The 21524-nt window shown below is 42.5% G+C and overlaps 1 protein-coding gene across 3 annotated transcripts in view; it reads right to left on the bottom strand.

Annotated features, from left to right (window-relative positions):
- Positions 1-21524, bottom strand: part of MAD1L1 (mitotic arrest deficient 1 like 1) — a 379581-nt gene that overhangs the window by 93483 nt on the left and 264574 nt on the right. For all 3 annotated transcript variants that reach the window (XM_074841020.1, XM_074841021.1, XM_074841023.1), the window contains one exon: positions 786-976. In XM_074841020.1, coding sequence (XP_074697121.1) covers positions 786-976 — 191 coding nt within the window. The remainder of the gene's footprint in view (positions 1-785; positions 977-21524) is intronic.

Raw genomic sequence — 21524 nt, 5'->3', positions numbered from 1 at the left:
GCAGGTATGATTTCAAGTGCCAGTTGTGTTTGCCACCGAGAAGGAGAAAGTTCTCCCACTGACCTGTAAACTTGAGCTGTTGACACTTGAACCAACATAAAGATGGAACTTAACAACTTGGTGACTCTAATGTCACACCTTGGCTCTCTAATGCATCAGCCCAGCTGTGCTAGCTGGAAGGTAACGCAGAAGAAAAACAGCATCTATCAAGACACAGCCCAACCTCAGACCACCTAGCTAGACCAATAAAGGTATCCGACTGACAGAAGACAGACTGTTATTGCAACTCATCTGTGCTGTTCATAGAAATGGCACTTCACACACACAAGGATCAGTTGCTGCTCAAAAGGGATCCCGATTTACATAAAGCCGAAATGATGGCACACAGACAAGCTAGAGGATAGCAAAGACAGTAAGGACATATATCTCGTAGTGAAGTAAGGATGAAACCTTGATGGTTACATAAGGTTTTATTGCCATGGCATATATAACTGATAATATAAAAAGGTGAAGTGCAAGGCCAGATGCCTTAGGTATTATGCATATATAGTCTCTTCTCCTTCCTCCTGACTTTGATATATAAATGGGAGACCAGATGTCAAATCTTCTAAGGTAATTTTTTAAAAGAAGAAAGGATCTTTACTTCCCTCATAAGGAACACCCTGTCACATAGCAGAGGGGCAGTGATTTTTGAGTCTAATCACCGAGAAAGAGCAAATACATTCTGGCATGCTGAAAACCACAAACCCAAAGAAACAGATGCAGTGAGGGGTGCGCAGACCTACCTTAAAAAGCAGGCAGTCCCCTTGGTGCTCAGCGTAAATGGAGGTGAGTCGATACTGGTTCTCAGTCGTGATGTCGATCTGGTACCCCGTTAGCGTGTAGCACACCTTGCGAAACTCCTGGATCTTGGTCTGGAAAACTTCTTTCAAGCGCTGGTTTTTCAGTTCTGCACTTTCCACTTGCTTCTTCAGCTCTGTGTAAGGGAAGAAAATGGGTACTTTGTTATACGTCATCAGCACAGAGCCCTTGAGCCGTATTTACAGTGCTAGCCAAACTAAGTGAATGGAAAAGGTTAATTAAATTTTTTAAAAGTGAATTAAGCAGACAGAGTAAAGAAACAGGCAAGCTAGATTCCTCTCTTCCTGGCCCCAGCAGACCAAAAGATAATAAACTGGGGAACAAGGAAAACAGACGTGTCTTGGTGGGATGGATTTTTCTTTTGCTCAGCCAGCCTTTTAACAACGTACTACAAAATGCAAAGCTATAGCATCCATTTCCCCACATGCACACATCTTATTTTCTACACGGAACCCAAGAGAAGGGTGTTATGCTACACGAAGCAAGACAGTGGAGAAATGGTAAGAAATACGCCTCTGTATGCTTGCATCAGGAAGAAGCTGCCTATAAGGGAAATCTCCTCCAACGTACTCTTCCTTTGACTGTAAGTGCTTTGATCTCAAGTTGACGCACTGCTTAGGAATCCCTCAAGATTTGGGAAGGGACTTTTATTGTGATAAAAAGCTTGAAGAGTACCACTGCCTCTTTGCATTTGCTACCTTAACTGGACTAGTCCCTAAAAGAGAGGTCCTGTGAGACTGCCTGCCACTCACCCTGTGTTTTATTGCTACAAAGGGAGCTGCCAGTACTGTGAATCCTTCAAGAGGATACACAACAATTACCATGAATCTTTCACCCAAGGTGCCTTCTGAGTAATTAAACCTCGATTTATCCCCCCATTAATTACAGAGATTGGCTTTACTTTAATATACACTAGAGATGTCTCCCAAGTCAGCCTGTTTTATCAACACTGCAGTCCAGGGTTAGTAAAAAAACCTGACTCTTTCTAACAGCAAACAAAAAGACTTCCTCACTCGGATACCTTTGTCATTCTGAGGTTGAAGGCTTTGACTGTGCTGTGATCAGAGACTTAATTGCAGCCCACGTAGGCCATACGCCTTTATTTTAGCTAGTTCAGGAGCCAGCAGTAGGATAGCAGAAACTTCAGTGTAAGGTGACTGCTTCAGTATGAGGGAAGGTTTTTGGCTGGGCTTATACAGCCTATGCTAAAGCATTATTGTTTCCCAAGCGAGCTGGAAAAATTTTTGCTTGAGTATTTGCCAAAAAGTGTTTCCATCGGCCTCCTGAGTGTAGTGCAGGCAGAACGCAGGATGGTAACTGCAAGGCCATGGACTTGCCTGTGATTCACCTCTGGGCAGCTGCACGTGCAGCAGGAGAATGTGAGTCTCCTCTTATGCTCTGTACTGCTTTAGTTAGGCGCTCCAGGTGGGACAAAAGAATAATTCAATGTGTTAACTTAAAGTGCCTTAAATGCCACTGAGGATGCCCCTGCTCAGAAGTACTTTGGCCTTAATCCAATTGAGCTTAATCCCCAGGCAAGGACAGGAACTCTTTAATGGTTAAAGAGAACTACATGTCCCTTTACTTCTGAGTGAGAGCATCCACGCAGGGAGAGTTAACGCTGGCCAACTCCTCACCTTTGGTTAATTCAGCTCCACCTTCCTGAGCAGCCTGTGGAGATGATGTATGAGTAAAGTATTTCCTTTACTCTGTGTCTCTCCCCAGCTGTACATCGCTTTATCAAGGGGAGCAAGACAGTCTTGGGGAACATCAGCAGTTTGTTCATTAAAACACTGCTATAACAGGAAACTCCCCAATTTCTGAGGAATGTGAGGTAGAGTATCCAAACCCTGCTTACAAGCCCAAAGGGTCACTCATCACTGTGTGATTAAGTCAACCCTTCCTTGGATTGTTACAACCTTTTCTCCACCATCTCAGCTGGGTCTGATCTTTGATTAATCAAGTAATCAGCTTCTGAAATCAGGAGGTTAATTGGCAGCTCTGACCTCAATATTCTCACAGTCTTCATTCAGCTATGCAACTGTTAAGGACAAAATCCTATATATGAAAGTAAAAATTCAGTGATCACATTGCAGTGGTAAATAACATTTCACCACTGTCAGAGACACCACTGCCTATAATATATTGCACATGTCCAACAGCGATATTTTTTTTCCTAATAAATGCAGCCTAGCCTTGGAAAAGTAAATCTGCCTTTTTCTACTGCATCTTGGACACTGCCTTTCCTGACTTTTGTAACCTTGGAGGCGGATGGCACCCTAATTCATGAACTCCTTGAACAGCTTTCGTTATTCATGAAGAGTTAGCGCTTTTTCCGCTGTTTTGTCTCCCAGACTTGGTACTGCTAATGGCCATCATGAGCATCCTTGCACCCCTTGGGTTGCAGCCTCATCACCCACCCAACAGCACTGGCCTACAACCATGTGAATCTAGAATAGCACCTAAGTGATGGCAACTGCTTTCCTCCACTACCCTCAGGGTGAAAAAGGAAAAACTGACTACAATCAGTCTTTCATGCAAGAAATCCTGAGCTTTTCAATTTAACTGAAGGACTAGTAAGCCTTCACTCCAGACATCGTGCCTTCGCCTCCTCCCCGCCCTTCCTCCTGGCCCTCTTTCCAGTGCCTGCGGCAGTTTTGGTGTATTACCGCGTCAGTTGTCCTGGCTGAAGGAATTCATCTGCATGAAAAAACCTTATCTCCTTGTTAGAGATGCCTTGTGTCAGTCACTGGCACAAGGTGCTGAACTCAGTAACTGCTAATGTAGATGCGGTCGAATGTGCCAGCACCAGCCAAGGACGGGATAAAGCCTTGTCATCCCCTCTGTGGCTCCTTTAGCAATTCCCCAACAGTATTTCTTTAGCTTAGGATGGGGCAGAAAAAAACAAGCAGGCACAGGGACACGATAGGAATGCTTAAGTTTGCAACTGCCCCCAGTGAAAGGTCCATTGAACCCTGACCATAAAACAGAGATTGCTCTTCCTTTACGCCCAATTAAATTGCAGTCCTCAACAGTTCAGCTATAAGAACTGCTGATGCCTACCTCCTGCAGTATATATCCCGTGGAAACAATTCAACTAGGGGCTATTCCCAGATTAACTCAGGACAGTGCTCAGGACTCTGACTACTCCCCTGCTTTCTATTGAGGGCTCTGCTGACACAACCCAGAAGCTACATTGTGAGGAGGATTCACAGAAGAGTAACTTGGTACGAAGGTAACCTGAGACTTGAGAAAAGTAGAATGGCATCCCACTGCTGAAACAAAGTCATTTGAGACACCCTAGGATATTTTTCACAGCTTCCCATCACACTTCTGCAGGAATTTCCTGCAGGTTCTGCATCATACCAGCCTGCCCCAGGACAACGTCTCAGACGCTTCAGAGTGTCTAAAATGGCACAGGATGCCTATTTTTAGGCACTGGGTACCTACGTAGCCTCTCTGTACCACTGTTTTGCCCACGTACAGCCCTGGTGGCTGTAGATTCCCTGCACGCAGAGAACAACACAAGCAGCATATGCACTGACTTGGGGACACTAATTAATCTTTCTAATTTCCGCCCCTCCCAAGTGAAGATGCTAAGCTAAGAGGCAGCTTATTGTTTGCTCTGCGTCTGAATTCAAAGATGTGATGGTGCTAATTCTTAAGCCTCACCTAATACTGCTAATTCCCGCCAAACTTCTAGCAGAGTCAGGAAAAATTGGTTTAAAAGTCATCATTTGTACAGAGTGCAATTCAGCATATTTCAGAGCAACGTTTAAGGCAACAGCTGTAGAGGCCACTGAACAGAGGGAGATCCTTTCAGGATGGGTCGAGGTGCAATAACAGAGCAGGTTTCTGACGATAGCATTACTGTTTCCACCCATTTTATCTACTACCTACAGAACACTGAATGTCTTGATCTTTTAAGATCTTTCACAACATTTTGAGAATTAGGTTTAATTATATCTTTGAAAGACAGCATCTGAAAACTAGAATCCCTGTATTTAGAGTACCTGTTTGAGTTCCCGTGTTTGACTCTGTTACACTTGCACAAAACAGGTGAGAGAAGTTGCAGGTGTGCTCTGCAGAAGCCACAGATGGGGAAAGTCACACCAAAACATCCTTCATCCCAGAGAAGGGACACCAAAGCATCCCTTGCTGAAGTGTTAGTGAAACAAGTAAGAACTGAGAAAATAACTGTGAGATTTGGCAGGCTGTGCCTTGGTCAGGGATAATGACTGGCTGTTTACTTTGCCTGGGGAAAAAAAAAAATAAAGGAGGAGAACAGAGAGAACAGGAAAATATATAGAAATCGTACTGCCCCATCTCCTTTGTATTCTGGCCAAGAGTACATACAAAAAGCTGCCCTTCCTGAAGAGTTTGATGGGGGAAAAAAATCCTCACTGAAAAGTTTCATTAATCTCTTACAGAATTAATACTGCCAAATGATTAACTTTGCCCTAATGATGCTGCTTCTTGAAACACCTTGTATTTTCACACACTTATATCAACTTTAATGAATAATTCAAAGTATTTTGGATAAATAAATAAAATATGAGTTGGGCTTTTTTGGTCTCATACTGAAAATGTCACTGCTTTTACACTCCTTACATCTGAAAATGTTCACAGCTGCCTGGAAATACCACAGCTTTGGCTCTTGCTCTGAGTTCAGTGAGGTCAATCAATAGCAACAGCAGTCTCTGCACCAAAGAAAACCAAATCCACACTTAACCTTTTCTCCAGGGACAGGGGAGGAAACAATGTGGCGCTCAGCATGCTAAAAGTGGCATGAAATTAAATGTATCGCTAGTCCTTTCCAGGAAAACACAAATTTGTTCTGCCCATTCTCAAGGATACCACAAGCCGTGTAGTTGCATTAATTCAGTTGCAATCCCAGCTAATACATCTTTCTCTCAGAAAGGCCTGAAGTCCTTTCTAACTCTCCATTAAAGGTTACTTTCCCTTAGTAACATGTTTGGGGGTCACTCCAACACACATAGGATAAAGTATTTACACATGAATTCCCATCCCTGCTGACCCTGCCAGAATGCCTCAGACAGATGCTACACAACATTGCTACAGAGGATACTGTATTTTTACCAACTCTGTTCTATTTAAACAACAGACTGTTTAGATTTTGTTTCCAGCCTACAGAAGGGATGCCAGTACCATCATCTTCGTGCAAGGTCCGTAATGGGAAGAGGAAACACTATTTTCTCAATTCCAATAAGCAAGGCTGTGATTACCCTTATTCTCTCCCACCTACACAAGCTGCTTCTCTCCATTTCCATAATGCTGTGCAATGTCACCCAGCAATCACCCCTACTTGTACCCCCAAATTGTTATTTAATTACACTCTCCTATTGCAGGTCTGTCCTTCCCATCCAACTCTCTGCACCTCTAATGCCACCCCTTCTGCACATGAAATCCTTCCACTCATTCCCCTGTTCAAACCCTGAGCCGAGATTTTTCTCTTCCAGCTTTAGTTTATGAGGAACAGAGTCTGAAAAGAGTTCTGTGATATTCTGTGAAGGACACAATATAAAAATAAATTGTATCGCATTAAATAAAGGCTAATAGAAGAAGAGCTGAGCATTTTCTGATGTAGGCAAGTTTATGACCATTACTTTTGAGAAATAAAATTCGCTTTGCTAGATTTTATAGGTGTGTTTTATACCCTGGGGGAGTGGGACCACACAACCCGACCGGCGCAGCAGCCCCACACCACCCTTATTCGACCTTACAGTCTGACAGACTCAAACTGCTCTTTGCAAAACTTGAAATTTGTGACATTACAAGCATGAATTATAACTTTTCTTGAAGGTAAAAACAGTTTTATATTCAACAGACTGCGCTGGCTGTTCAATTTTAAACCTAAGTGGTATTTATTTGATCAGTCAACATTGGTTTATTTTTAAACCGTGTATGTACCATATGGTTCAGTGCATCTCCCGGCCCCCTCCTCCAGTCACAGCTTGCCCTTCCAGCAGCTCAGGAAAGAGTTTTCAAAGGCAGCACATCATGAGAAAAGGTCTCCACCACCACCGCCAGCTACAGCTCTTGCACTGCCCAAGAGCTCTCCACCAAGAACATTTCCTGTATGTTTCTCTTCACTGAAGATGGCTGTCTGAAGCCCCCATTTCTGACAACCCATGTAGTTTTACAAGGGTACCATTTCTTGGAAAGAAGTCCATAATTAACCTTTATCCTCAGATAACCTGCACGAGGTGGCAGAGGACACCAGAAGGCTAAGGTGAAAGAAGCAGGACATTGAGGACCAGAGAGAGGAAGCTATGGAAGTGGGTGAACTTTCTCTTGTAGTACCTACACACACATATAATATGGATTAGGATTAAGTAAGGGGTTTTCTTTTCTTCTTCTGATAATGCTGAGATTACAACGCAAGGTTGCAAAACTCACGAGCACACCTGAAGTTGGCCTGCGTACAGGATTCAGCCCTGGCAGATGAACCACCACGGTGCGAAAGGCTCCCTCAGGGGATCTCAGCGTGGGCTCTGCTTGGAGCTTTCTCTGCCCTTCTCCTTGTTGGCAAAACCGTTTTGGAGTGGGGGGAGGCAGGAAACAAGTGGGTTTTTGGAAGCCCTGCTCAGCTCCTCAGGCACCCCTGCAGCGTGTCCACGCTGTTCTCAGCGAAGGCAGTGCAGCGTTGTGTAAAGAGACCCTGGGTAGCTTTAAAATCATTGGCTTAAATGATGTGAACAGCCTGCTTGCAGCAATACAGAACTCAGTGGGGATGGCAACATTCACCCCAGACGCAGGATAAATTAACCTCAGGAGAGCTATTTATCGCCCAAGGTAGGCTTCACCAATTAGTATGATATGGCACAAACCGTTTGGAAGTTAGGACTGTCACACTGGTCATAAATTGTGAACCAACCAGGAAGACACCTCCCTCCACCCCCCAAATGATGATTAAAGTCTTCTAGCCACATTTCCCTTCCATACAGCTATTATAGACCAAAAGCACTTCCCAGAACAAAGTGATGTCAGCCAAAGCTGGAGCTAGTCATTAACTTCAGATGCAAAAAATAGCCTCACCTTAAAAATACAAATATACTGTGTCACTTAAGTTTACAGGAAAGTAGTTATCTTCTGCTTCTAGAACAGGCCAGCAAATATCAGGCATAAGTCTTCCAGTCTACCTGTTTTCCAGGTAATCTATTTTGGAGTTATTAAAAAAAAAAAAAGTCACTGGGACTTTTCATGGGCTGTAGTTCAGGGAAGCCTGGTAGCAAGAACAGGGGCATAACTTCTATCACTTGTCAGAGGAAGGAGAATCGCTTCTCCACTAGGCTGTTTCCAAGAAAAAGAGTGGGTTTGAAAATGCTCAAGTATCTAATGTAAGAATTAATCCTAGGGACTATATAATTAACATATATAATATGCATTGTTGATTACATGGGGTGGTCTGCAGAAGCATCTAAGAGATGAGTTTATCTTCTGTCTGATCACCTCCCCTGCACTCTGCCCATTATTTTGTTTCCACTGGCACATCACTACTATTAGTACTACCTCAAAACACTGGATGCTATTTAAACCTCTGAAACCGCATCCAACATCTGCTATTAAAACAAAAACACAGAAAAACTACTCCAGAAATATGTTTGTTCCCTCTCAAAGTGAAGATTTTTTGCAGGAGTTATAGTCATTCACAATGCAGGGTGGACAATATTCAACCCTGCATGAGAGAGTGCTTTACAGTTTATTATCTAACGATGTTCACCGAGGCTATGAACAGAAGCTTTTCACCACTGGCAAGAGATGATTTCAAGCCTTCCCAGGAGCAAAGCTGTTTTGCTCTTACTTTCTATGCTCAAATTCTGATGCCGAGACTCACAGAAATGCTATTTTGACTCAGTGATAGTGTCCAAGATTATGTGACTTACAGTATCTTGTCTCTCCCTCTTCCCTGCACTGTGAAGTCTGTGCTCACAACACAGAGATATCGTAGCTTTGCGGGCAGATGGATCTAAATATAGAGCTAATGAACAGCTAAAGAGATTCCTCCCATTTCTGAAGTAGCTTATCAAATAACTATGTGGTGTAAGACAGAGTCTGAGATGGAACAGGGCACCATACAGGCGTCCTTTAGTTTTTATTTGGGATGCACACACCAAACCCTAAACCCTGCAGACTCCATGACTATTTGGAGCGCGGTTGTAAATAAGCGCACGTCACTGCATTGAACTAAATCCGTTCCTGCCCATGAACTGCCTCTCTTCTTGACAGACATTATAACACCATTACTGTCTCCAGAACTCACTTCTTTGAGACAAAGCTCAGTGCCCCCATCGCCTAGGTAAGGTGGCTTTGCTGAAAGGTCAGCCTGCCATTTCATTTGTTTGCGTGGCCTGTGCTAATGGAAGCGCTTCCGCTGTGCGCAGCATGCGGGCAGGCTGGAGGGTCACAGAGGACGGCAAGGAAAAATATACACCGTTTTAGCCAGCCAGCGGGGATGAAAACACAATTGCACTGCAACAGATAAAGGCAAATCTCTGCAGCACGCCACCTTATTTGTGTTTTTAATGGGAGAAGATTGTGGAGTTTGTTTTAGGGCTTTTGTTCCAAAGGAAATTAAGCTCTAAAAAGCCTCCACTCACTCCTTCTATTCAATCCTTTTATTTTCCCTATTTATCCCCTTAATAGTGTTTTGAAGTGTTGGCACCGCAAACATACTGCTCTTGGCCTAAAAGCACTCTGGATGCCAACTAGTCAAAGCTTCCCCAGACCCTTCTCTTTGCTCTTCACGCTCCTACAGCAGGCCCCAAAGGCACTTACTCTGCTCAAAAATCACACCAGACATTTCCTCTCTGTGCTCTTCTGAGTGCCCTGGACCTCCTCTCACAGGACAGCAGGTTCTGCCCTATTTTTATTGGCGTATTTTTCATGTTCTACTTCATTTTCTGGTATCCACTTTATGAAAACAATCCTTTAAAGATGATCATGCTGGAGCTGAATGAAACACTGGTTCAGCATGGAGCAGCAGAACAGCAAGAGGGCAAAAGGGGCTTTCAAATAATGAAACTTCAGGAATGTGACACAGGCGTAATCTTTTCTCCCTGGAGCATAAAAGATGTTTGGAAACAGAGCCATCTCCTGGATAACCAGGCTTTCAATCACATTATTCCAGCCTCTGGGGCTCTTACTTCCATCGCAGGAGTCTGACGTGTTATTATGGATAGGAAGGGTTATTTCCCTTAACCTTGTGCTAATGCTCTTGAACGAGAAGTAAAGGCTTGAAGTCTCCAAGGCTTGAAGTCTCCAAGCAATGCCCACAAACTGTCCCAAGACTAGAGGACCACCAAAATCACCTCTGGGCAGGCAGACGGGAAAGGTAACATCTGTCTCAGCCCAAGCGCCAAGTCTCCTCTCCCAATTCTGAATTATTTATCACGTGCTAACTTCCAAGCCAGTTCAGTTTTAAATTTTTAAATATTTAATAATTGGGTATTAAATATTCATGCAGTTTTATTAGAAATTTTGGAAGATGGGCACTAAGGCTCTAATTGTTAAGTTCATCATTGGGACTGACTGGCTACTCAGAGAGACTTTCTAGCTTCCTAGAGAGAAAGAAGGAAGAAGAAAAAAGGCAAAACATTTATGGACCTCTCCGACTCTTAATCACAAGACAACCCAGGTACCTGTGATATTCATTTTCAAAACAAAACATCTCTTCATGAAAAAGCTGAAAGACCTACTCTGGGAACATGCTACAAAGCCCTCAGCTGCAGTTTAAAAAGTCTTTATTAAATTTTGGTGTCAGAGAGAAAGATGTCCATCTTGGACATCTGTGGTGTACCTGACTGGTGAAAGGACAGTTGAGCAGCCTCTGACTACAAGAGCAACAAGAAAAACACGCAATAGGTCTCCGTTGTGATTCAGGGCAGATGCAGGGAAAGGTCAGTTCGATACACACCTGGAAGAAGAGAGATTCTTCCTTTTTTCTGATGCCTACTCGGAGGGGACAGCAGGAAGTACAGTCTCCCCTGAGCTGGTCTGACAACTTGGATTCTTTAAATATGCATGCCTGTTTCTCTCCATGTAGCTCCTGCAGAACATGTTTTCTTCTTTTTTACCCCCTCCTTTTTAGTAGATGACATCTCTTTAACCCTGATCCATGCTGAGAGTGAGCCCATGTTCCTGTCCCTCTGTATTATGAGCACACATTCCCTACTGTGCCGGAAATTGTATGGTTTACACAAAAGATGACACATAAGCCCTGGAATTATATGCAAATGAACGGATCTGTTCCTCACTTCTTACCATTACAACTCTGACTTTCCAACAACTGCATGGGGTAATTTCTGCACCAGCTTTCAAACAAAGGGCATCTCTGTGTTATTAACATCTCACTGTGGCAAGCAGTTTGTCACCTTTCACAAAAATGATCTGAAAAGACACCAGCAATTATTCCTAAGGAGATTATTGGGTGGCTATGTCCCAGCACAGCAGCTGGAAGTTAAAGTGACATAATATTCACTGGGAAAACTCCTTTTTCAAGTCAAGAGAACATGGAGCAGATTAAAAAAATGAACTAAATTGGAAACCAACACAAAACTTAGAGGAAGAGTCAAGCTTGTTCCCTTTAATTTTGTTCATCTCTATACCAACATTAGGAGCACATCTTCAGAAGAGAACTAAAAGCTCCTGATTATGACACAAGATGACAGGACATTAACTTTGGAGACTTATCCTGGGAAGGAGCTTGGCTTGTTATAAATAAAAGACACTGAAGAAGAATGACTCAAGCACCTTCCAGCTGCAAAAATCCAGCTGACTTCTAGCTACTGCATGTTTGGTTCTTCCAGCAGTTTTTAAGCACCGAGGACTAAACATCTGCAAGACAGACAAGCGTTCTCTTCCTGGGATTGCTGTATAACTCCTGGTTGTATCTTACAATATGACCCAGGAACCAACGTTTGCTTGGCTAACATGCACGAGCGAAGTGGGGCAAGGAGCATAAGCCCTATCTAATTTCAAGCAAGAAGTTACTCATGGCTCTTGGACAGAAATGAGTAAGTAGGGTTCATGCCTGTGCAAGAAGGACCAAGGGATCCAGTCATCCAAATTTCTTCAGCAGTGGAGAAAATAGTGTTGGAGAAGGCGATGTTCTACTGGCTGTCCTTTGAGGACAGGTCATTTCTAGTACGTGTCAAAATTATATAAAAAAAACCTCAAAAAACCCAACTTAACAGTCTGCTCTTGGAGATTTAAGTAGAAATTTCTTATGAAGTGAAATACTTTTGCTAGTGCTAAACCAGCTTATAACCTTCACTTCTGTGAAAAATGCTTTTTGTTACTTTGATGGAAGCTCTTCTAAACACCAACACCCATGTTTAGAGAGCTCCTCTTTGGAGCCAGAGAAGCACAAGAAAAACTGTGCAAGCTTCCTGTTTGTGATGATGGGAAAGAAAGAACTATTGCTGCACTTTTTGGGTGCATATTGTCAACAACTCTAAGCTCGGGCTTTTCATACAACCTATAAACATATTAAAAAAATTATGAGCTCTGCCTATTTCAAGTCTAAGAAACATCTGTACAGCACATAATGGTCCAAAATGGAGCACTTCAGTGTGTTTGTTTCTTCACCAACATTTAAAAAAGTTTCTCTACATCATCTGGGAGAAAGTGTTTAGAGTCAGACATCACGATGCTGCCATACATTGACGCATTACCTTCTGCAAGCACAGGACAAGAAAGCCAATACACAGAATAATAGAGACAGGGGAGAGAATAGATCCATGAGGAGGTGAGGACAAGCAGTAACTTTGCAAAGGTAACTTAAAGGGTAATTCATAATAAATAATTAAGGAAAGGAGTAGGAATAAGACTTCCAGAGAGAGGGAGAATGCAGAGAAGATTTCAGGACTGAGTCAAGCACTCTGAAATCTAATTTAAAAAGGAACCAAACCAAAAAACCAACCAAGCAAAGCCCCAAACTAAAATAGTAGGATTTATAAGAATGAGAAAACACTGAAAGCCACCCAGAGAGCTGTATGGACCTACCTGCTAAAGCCAACACCTTCTGTGAATTCTTAGAGCTCCATCCAAATGCAGAACAAAGGCAGTTTGAGTAAAGGGTCTAGCTAAGTCATCAAGGAGGTTAAATTAGTACTGCTTTTAATTCTTATCAGCTGAGGGACTTTGGTGGAGGAACAAACAGGAGTGGTGACTGATTTCACACCTGCATGTTCAAATTACCTTAAGCAAGGTGAGCAGGACCAACCGTGAAGACCTCAAATCACAAAAGAATACTTGTGGGTAGATCTAGTAAGACAGAAGCCCTTTCTTTTTTCTAAGACAGACATATTTTAATGGCCTATAAGCCTTTTTGCAGCAGCAGAAAAAAAACTACCCAAATGCCAAATTTCTGCTCAACACAGAAGGCTCAGTATCTCTTTCTTCAAAGGAAGGCCACTGAAAAAGTCTAGTAAAGGGACTCAATAGCTTGAGAGTTTAAACTAGACCTTTTGGCATAATTTTGACCGCAAATAATAATAATAAAATGGTCTGGCAGAGGGGGTTTGGGTAGAGAAAAAGGGTGAGGGAAGTAGAAGCATATTCTTAATGAAAAATCTCATTTAGCAATTTTTTTTTATGTGCTTAAAAATTCCACTGAGGTCACCGTTCTGGAGAGATGACAAACTCCTGGGATAAAGGCTGGAAAATCCTGGTAGTCATGTCACATTTAGCAAGTCAAAGATATGTTTGTATAAGGCTGTAGAGGGCTAAATCCATTTTACATGCTGTATGTATTATTAATTTCTGACAGTGGGCTTAGAAAAACCTAATTCGCTGGAATACGAGCTCCCTTTGAGCAGAGGGAAGCCTTTTCAAAACTCATCTTTTATTGACTGAGTCATTTTTGAGTCAATCTGTCTGCTTTCGGCAAGACAAGAGTTTTAAATCTTCTCTCTTTTTTTCCTCCTTTTTGAGTCGTGGCAAGTCTATTAAAACCTGCTAATGTATGCAGCAAGGCCTCTGATTTGAAATGTAATGAATTCTTCAGATAGTGGCAGATTAGGGGGAGAAGATGATAGAAACAGCCAGAGACGCCAAAAAAAGAACTCTCCAGAAAAAGAGGAGGAGAAGGGTGAGAGGGAACGAGAAAGATTAACCCTTTTTATCCAGAAGAAGAAAACCTTTAAGCTCCATTAATAGAATCAGTTAAGAAAGCAGAACTGGAAGAGGCAGAGCATCTTCAGGCTTGCCTGGGGCTGAACGAGACAAAGAATAAATGAATCTTTCCTCCTAGAGTCTCTTGTAAGATTAGGTAATTCCCTAAGTGAAAAATGAATAACTTAGAGAAAATTAGCTCCATCCATATAAATAAGCCTTCATATTCCAAACTCGTCACCCAGAGCCTTCCCAGGCGAATGCCCTGAAACATTTTTGCTGTTGTGTAACAGATGGTTTACTCCTCCCCCCCTTCCTTGGTTTGGTTCCAACTGCAGTATCTTTCAGGTGATCTTCTTTTAGCACAAAAATCAGCATTTTAGGTGTAAATCATCAATCCTGTTAGCAAAAGGATGCTTGGCAGTTTTATTGTATTTGGCGTCTTTGAAGCACCGGACAAACATTACAGAGTTACACAAATGAGAGATTAGCACTGTCTCCATTTTACAGATAGAGGAGCTAAGGAAAAGAAAGTCAAGGATGCTACTTAATTTGACAGCACTGATCTGGTGACAGCCTGGGCTGAGAACACAGAATCTGCTGAATCACAGCACAGACCTGGGATATCTTCCTGTTTAACAGGAAAATTCATAGCTCAGCCTTGAATTTGATGGGTTTAAAAAATAAAATTAACTCTGTAATAAAGTTCTAATGAAACAAAACCTCAGAGATCAGTCTGATGGAGCACAGGTGACCCAGTGAATTAAAATTAAGCTCAGCAGAACTGATGCAGGTGAGTAAATATGGGACGTTGAGAAACTCATCCTGTCAACCTCATGCCCCTTCACTAATGACAGGCATCAAAATGTTTTAACAATTGAGAAATCCCAAATAACAGAGGCAAAGTCCTTCAATTTAACATACAGCAGAGGTATGTAAGTCCATGCATGTCTTGAAGGAGAGACTGTCTTTCCCTACAGATGCAAGGCATTTAGTCCTCTATCACACAAGTCAAACTACAAAGGCAAAAAAAAGTTTAAAGAGGTGCAAAGTTAGCTCAAAACCTGCTGGAGGCACAGAGACTGTGGCAAGTAAGCATGAGCTGGAAAAAACAGCAGCAGGAAACCTTTGCAGTGGGATACAGGACACAGGTAAAAGCGTTATCTTGGAGGCCAGCAAGCTATGGGAGTTAGCCTGGCTTTTCAGACTGCTCCCAGGTATTGTCTGCTCTTGCTGGCAGAAACACATTTTCTTCCACCATGGACAATAACAATGGCTGTGTGCCTGCGCCCGCTATCTCCTAAACTCTATCAGTCCCTTGATGTGATTCTCCCCAGCTGGGAAACTGTCTTTTCCTACCTGTCTGTTTGCTTCACAACACTGATGTGAGAGCCAGAGAATTCACAGATAGGAGCCTTTACTTCTCCACACATTAGAGCTTTTGGAAAGAAGAGGTTACATTTGCTTTTATGTACGTAGACACAACCCTGACCTTTAGCTTGGTCCCAACCCTCTGATTCAATAGCTGTACTCACTCTCTGAATCAGTAATGAACTAAAGGTTATGGCAGGGAGCACACTGTGCTGTGGATATACCATTTTTCAGAGAAAATAAGAAACTTAGACCTGGACCGTTACAGAAGAGGCAAAGCATTTTCCTGGAGGAGCATTTTTATTTGGGGATGAGGGCACAAACCAGGACTATGGTCTCAGCACTCATGTCCTGTACAAATGCCATTTGCCTAACTGCATTCTGCCTCATCCACTTTCAAGTTAAAAAGACACTTCTCACTTTCTGCCACAAGGATGGTTCCTGTATGGCACTAAGCGGTTACTATATCTCACGCTAGCCGTGGATGCATTTTAGTGATGGATGAAGCAATCCCTGTGCATATTTCCTATTGCTGTGAAGTTTACAGAGCACTTTGGGAATCCCGAGAGGCTGACATGCTTATTGCAGCAAGCCCTGCCGACACCAACTGCTGTAGCAGGCTCGAAGAATAGCCTGCTCCAGAATACTGTTATTTTCCTTTTTCAACTGCAGTCTGCATTCCACCTACACAGCCTCCAGATCCCTCCTTCCTGCCCTGTTTGTTTGGAAGATACTCTTGCTTCTTGGCATTTCTTGAACTCTTCTATCTCTCTAACTCCTGAGAGCTCTGAATCAAACACTGCCTTAGTGCAGGACCTAGCCTGTTTGAAATCAGATCAGTCAAGAAACCGAGATTCATGATGCTTAGTCACCAAAGAGAATATTTTGGTATAGAAAAAGAGCATAGCATATATGTAGACTTGACTCCTGGTCTCCAACAATCCACACCACTCCCAAGGAGGAAGCGCACAGAGAAATCTGCTCTCTTGCATTGCAGTCTTCCACGAGAAGGATTTATTTCAGTTTTTGGTTTCAAGATTTCAGTCTCTGCTGCTGTGAACTCTTCCCACTGGGGTCAATGACACCAAGTGCCACGGAGACCATGCTGCTGGCATGAACGGCACTGCTGGGACAGGTCAGCCGGAGGTTTAGGAAAAATATATGTTGAGGAACAAGTGAGGAAGGGAAAAAATGGTACATACAAAAGGTCTGTGTGCGTGGGATGTGCAAGCAACAAAAAATACATTTACCCAACTAGGCTAAATCAATGAATTAGCTCTGTGCTCGAAGAAAAAGTGATCATTAAAGGCTGTGCTATTCAGTAGCTTACTTTACATCTGAGAGAAGTCTGCAAAAATCCTCTTGCATTATCCCTAGCCTTATAGATTTTTTTTCTTTTCATCTGAGGTTCAGAGTGGGGATTACCCATTAAGGTGCAGTGGCCAAATCGCATTCAATCTATTCTCTGTTAAAATAAGAAAAGGCTTTGGTCTTTCTTGTCCTCTTCCATCTCATTCCCCTCCCATGTCCGTATCCAAAGCATTTACCTCCAACTTTCAATAGATGCACAAGTCCTGAATACCAAGAGGACACACAAGATGGTATCTAAATAACAATACTCACTTCTCTGTCCTACAGGCTGCATCCTACTTCTTCAGCACCAAGGAAGAAGAGTTCATTTTAAATCTTCATCTGCTTCTAAACCCAGTAACAATACAGTTAGCAATCGCTAGTCAGCACTGACCGATTTGGACCTGCGCAGTTTCCATTATTTCATCCCCCCTTTTGTGAGCAGGGCTGTTGCTGTAATGGTGACGGCAGCACTGGGAGGTTGGTAGAAGAGCATCTGGGCTCAACCACACCACAGTGCTAAAACATCTGCAGTCGTTCACATCTGCCACCCCAATGCTTGACCTAGCAGCACCAGCTCAAGCAGATGTGCTCAGTGAGGGATTAAGTGACCACAAGTGCCAGCTCTGAGCTGTGCCACATCTGACTCTCTTCCCCTGCTTCTGGCACCCCAGTGGGACCATAACCAAGGGGAGTCAAACAAGGGAGTTAATAAGTACACCTGGCATGAGGCAATAAAAGCAAAAGCTGACTAAAGAAATACCTTCACAGGTAGGTGAAGCACAAAACTACAGGCAACTAAAATGCTTTTACCACACTTGAGTTTTTATAGAAATGTGTTTGCTTTTTCTCAACCACAGAAGTCAGACTGTAAACATCTGCTCGTTCACGCAGTCTCTCTCCCACAGTGTTTTGATTTAGGTATTTTCCTGTAATGTTTGCAACTTAAACACATCAGAATTGTGCCAAGACTTCTGAAACAGTAAAGGTATTTGAGTTATTAGAAAAGTGAAAAGTTAATAAACCTAAAGCCATTAAAACAAACTTACAAGAACCCTGGCATCACCCTGAATCATTCCAAAGCAGAAAAGCTGAAATTACCTTGAAAGCATCTTTCCAGTAAAACTAAAATGACCTCCATTTCAGCATGAGACCTATTGAAGTATATTGACCCTTTGGACATTATAATCTTCCTTCTGGACAGCTATGTGTCAGTTATAACATCAAAGTAATTTAGCTGATAGACATTATCAAGTATTGCTTCCAAAAATTGGTGAGCTGGAAGCAAGGCATGGCTGTTGTACTCTCAGTGCTATTTATTCTGCTGCTCTATTATTTTTTTTTTATTTGTATTAGGATTCCAAAACAAAAGAAGTCAATTATGGCTTACTAGGAATTACAAAGAACTTGTGTAATTTGGCTTCTGGTTTAGTTATCAATAAAAATAGACATGCTGCACTAAGAATTAAAAGATAAAGCCATAAAGCAAGGTTTGCATTATTTGCAGCCGCTCAGAGTAAAAAAACATTAGAGAAAAGCTAAAGAGATTTCTATTAATGCTTTAGATGACTTAGAAAAAAGTCACTTAATCATAACATTGTAAACAAGGAAGTTGTACAGCAGTATTTAAAAATATCTGAAATTGTTTCAGGAGCCCCATTGATTTGAATTAGGCAGCTGCATAATCACAGGGGCTGCAATTTTAATGAACATTTCAACAGGAAATGTAGAGCTGATTATATACATCAAAACAGGAAAGATCCAAATGCTGCAGGCTCCTCTTTTTTTTTTGTTGCTTTGTTTATTACCTTAATGTGCATATCCAAACCAAGTCTAGAACACAGAACTTACCTGACTGCCCCTCTCTCGTTGGCAGCAGCTCCCAATGCTTCTGGCTGCAGCTCTGATCTTCCTGTCTTGATACATGTCATTAGGCACAGCATTTTGAAAAATAATTAGTGATTCAATCAGATTTTACACTGGATCAAGTGACTGGAAACTTCAATGCTGTGCTGCAGTTTTCCCTTAACATTCTTTAGGGCATGTTATATATACTTAATTAGATAATGTTTATACAGTGCTTTGGAGAAATAAGGAACTCTGTAAGGGCTAGGTCATATTTTCAGAAAGGAAAAGAGCAGTGTTGAGACAGCATAGGCACAGAGGGAGAACAAAGCTCTGAGAAACTGAACACCACCTTGTTTTCAGAAAGGTTTCAGGACATCTGAGAAAAAATACACCAGCAGCTTCCAACATCTAGGCACTAAGAAAGAAACAAAGTTGTAAAACACAGGATGCTGCAAAGGCACTTAAATGACAGTGTTGTCGATACCGAAGTGAGAACAGCGGTAACGGAGTCAGAAAGGCAGCAGCACCTGCAGAAGAAAAACTTTGCATACACACAAGCACAAGGCATTGATTATGACTCCGTTAAGGCAATTTGCAGGATAAAGATTCAGAGTTGTAGGCCTTGATGAAACAAAAATGAATGCACTCCACTCCTCTGAACACTCTTATTCATAAGAGTGGCAACTAATGGAATAAAGGCATCTTGCTTCCTATTTTTTTGTAGTGAGGGAAGCAGTGCTCCATTTTGCTAAAGATAGAGTGTTTTGTTGGCTGCATGCAAAAATACACTGCAAAATACAAAACCTCATTCACCACAGAAGTCTTCCTAGCAGAAAGACAGCTCATGGTCTTCACCAGACTTGGTGCCCAGAACAAGCATCGAAGGGAACACAGACCACAAAGGGAGTGCAAAGGCCAGGTTCTCCTGAGGATCAGAATGAGGCACCACACAAGTCCTCGCAAAGGGCATCCAAACTTCTATTAAAAGGATTTGGAGAGCAACAAAGCAAGCTGTCGCTAAATCCACTCAGAATGGCAATGAACAAGTGATGCTGCGTCCAGCCATTTGCCTCCCTACGGAGCAAGCGGCACAGAAAGTGCTCCAAAGAGTTTCCAGCAAGCGATGAAAGCAACCAGTGTATGCAGGGAGCTTTAAAAATTATTGCAAAGAGAGCCCTGAGCTTCTGTTCTGTGCGGGTTTTTTTCTTTTTTTTTTATTTGCCTATAACTAAATTACATGATTTCTTTGCAAGTCTAATTAAGCAGTTAATTGATGCTGGTGCCCTTTAGCATCTGGCATTTAAGATTAAGTAAATAATGGAGAAAAGTGCATGCAGCACCCAACAGTAACTAAACACAGCAAGGGTTTGTTCCCCCACCCTCCCCCATTTTAACCTGTAATGTGTAAATCTCTGAGGATAACTGTCTTTAATAGCTTCAAATACACTTACACACCATATAATGATACTTGACAACAGTATTTTTCCTCTTAGAGATGGTGGATAGTGGATGTATCTTTGATCTTAACCAGCAGGATTTATTGTACACCTTGCACTTGGGGGAAGGAAGAGCTTCACTGCCACAACTCTACCCAACCCAACTGAGGAGCGTGTTAAATGGATCTACATGGGACTATACTTTTGAATCCAGGAGTGTGAGTGTTGGGATCACTTTTTCTCCCTTTCTCATGCACTTACCCCTTCCTGATGGTTCGTACAGTGTTATTCTTCCATTTCCTACAGACTACGGAAATCCAGATCATGGAAAAGCTTTCCTGTTAGTCTTCTACAAGAAAGAGTTATATAAAATAAAGCTATATAAAAAAAAGCCCTTTGGACTTTGTTGGCTGCATGCTAACATACACTACAAAAAAACTACATCAAAGGGATGGAACACCTATGTTTCTATGAGGAAAGGCTGAGAGAGTTGGGAATGTTCAGCCTGGAGAAAAGAAGGCTCTGGGGAGACCTTATTGCAGCCTTTCAGTACTTAAAGGGGGCTTATAAGAAAGATGGGGAAAGACCTTTTAGTAGGGCCTATTGCAAGAGGACAAGGGGTAATGGTTTTAAACTAAAAGAGGGTAGATTCAGACTGGCTATAAGGAAGAAATTTTTACAATGAGGGTGGTGAAACACTGAACAGGTTGCCCAGAGAGCTGGTAGATGCTCCATCCCTGGAAACATTCAAGGTCAGTTTGGACAGGGCTCTAAGCAACCTATTCTATGACACTATGACTTTTTTTACAAGTAGAGCACTGCACTGAATGTTTGCAGTCTGATCTCAAGAGTCCATTTTCCTCAGAAGGCCACATATTAAGGACTGGACTCAAGTTATAAGACCTACTCCAAGACTTTCCCTGTAAGAAACTCTGAAACAGCTACAGCAGGCCCAGCTTCTGCTGCTTCCCCAAGCAGCCCACTTAGGAGCACGAAGCTCAGTCCCTGTCTTACACTCCAGCAGGTTAACACGAGCGAGACTGCCTCTCTAATACAGCTCTGATTTAAACTAACAACAGTATGAGAGGTTTTTAGTTCTTCCAGAGCTGCCTGACGGAAGGAATTGCTGCCCAAAGATTAGTGCCACAATCTCTTTAGACTCTGCAAGCAAGCAAAACTAGTGTGGAGACTCATGCCCACCTCCCATGGGTGCCGCGAGTCTTAATTAGTATCTCTACCATACTCAGAGACCTTTGGACAGAGGGTGCTACAGAAGTGGAAAATATTATCATCATTATGCCTGCTACCACAAGTGCTGGCATTCAAGGCAGAGACTTCACAGCAGATGGTGAAGTTGCTAGCACGGCTGGCTGCAGTTATAATTTCTCTCATCACAGACTCTCCTTGTTGGAGCAGGCTTCACCTCTTGATGTCTGAAGAGCAAAACAGAACCCGCGCTGACAAGACTGCATCGTGCTGGTCAGTATTGCTGACATATTCAAACCGGCCAGCACTCAAATC

Source organism: Strix aluco, chromosome 15 (genome assembly GCF_031877795.1).
Source record: "Strix aluco isolate bStrAlu1 chromosome 15, bStrAlu1.hap1, whole genome shotgun sequence".
NCBI lineage: Eukaryota > Metazoa > Chordata > Aves > Strigiformes > Strigidae > Strix > Strix aluco.
Note: the sequence above shows the minus strand (reverse complement) of the source record. Positions and strands in the feature narration are given on the sequence as shown.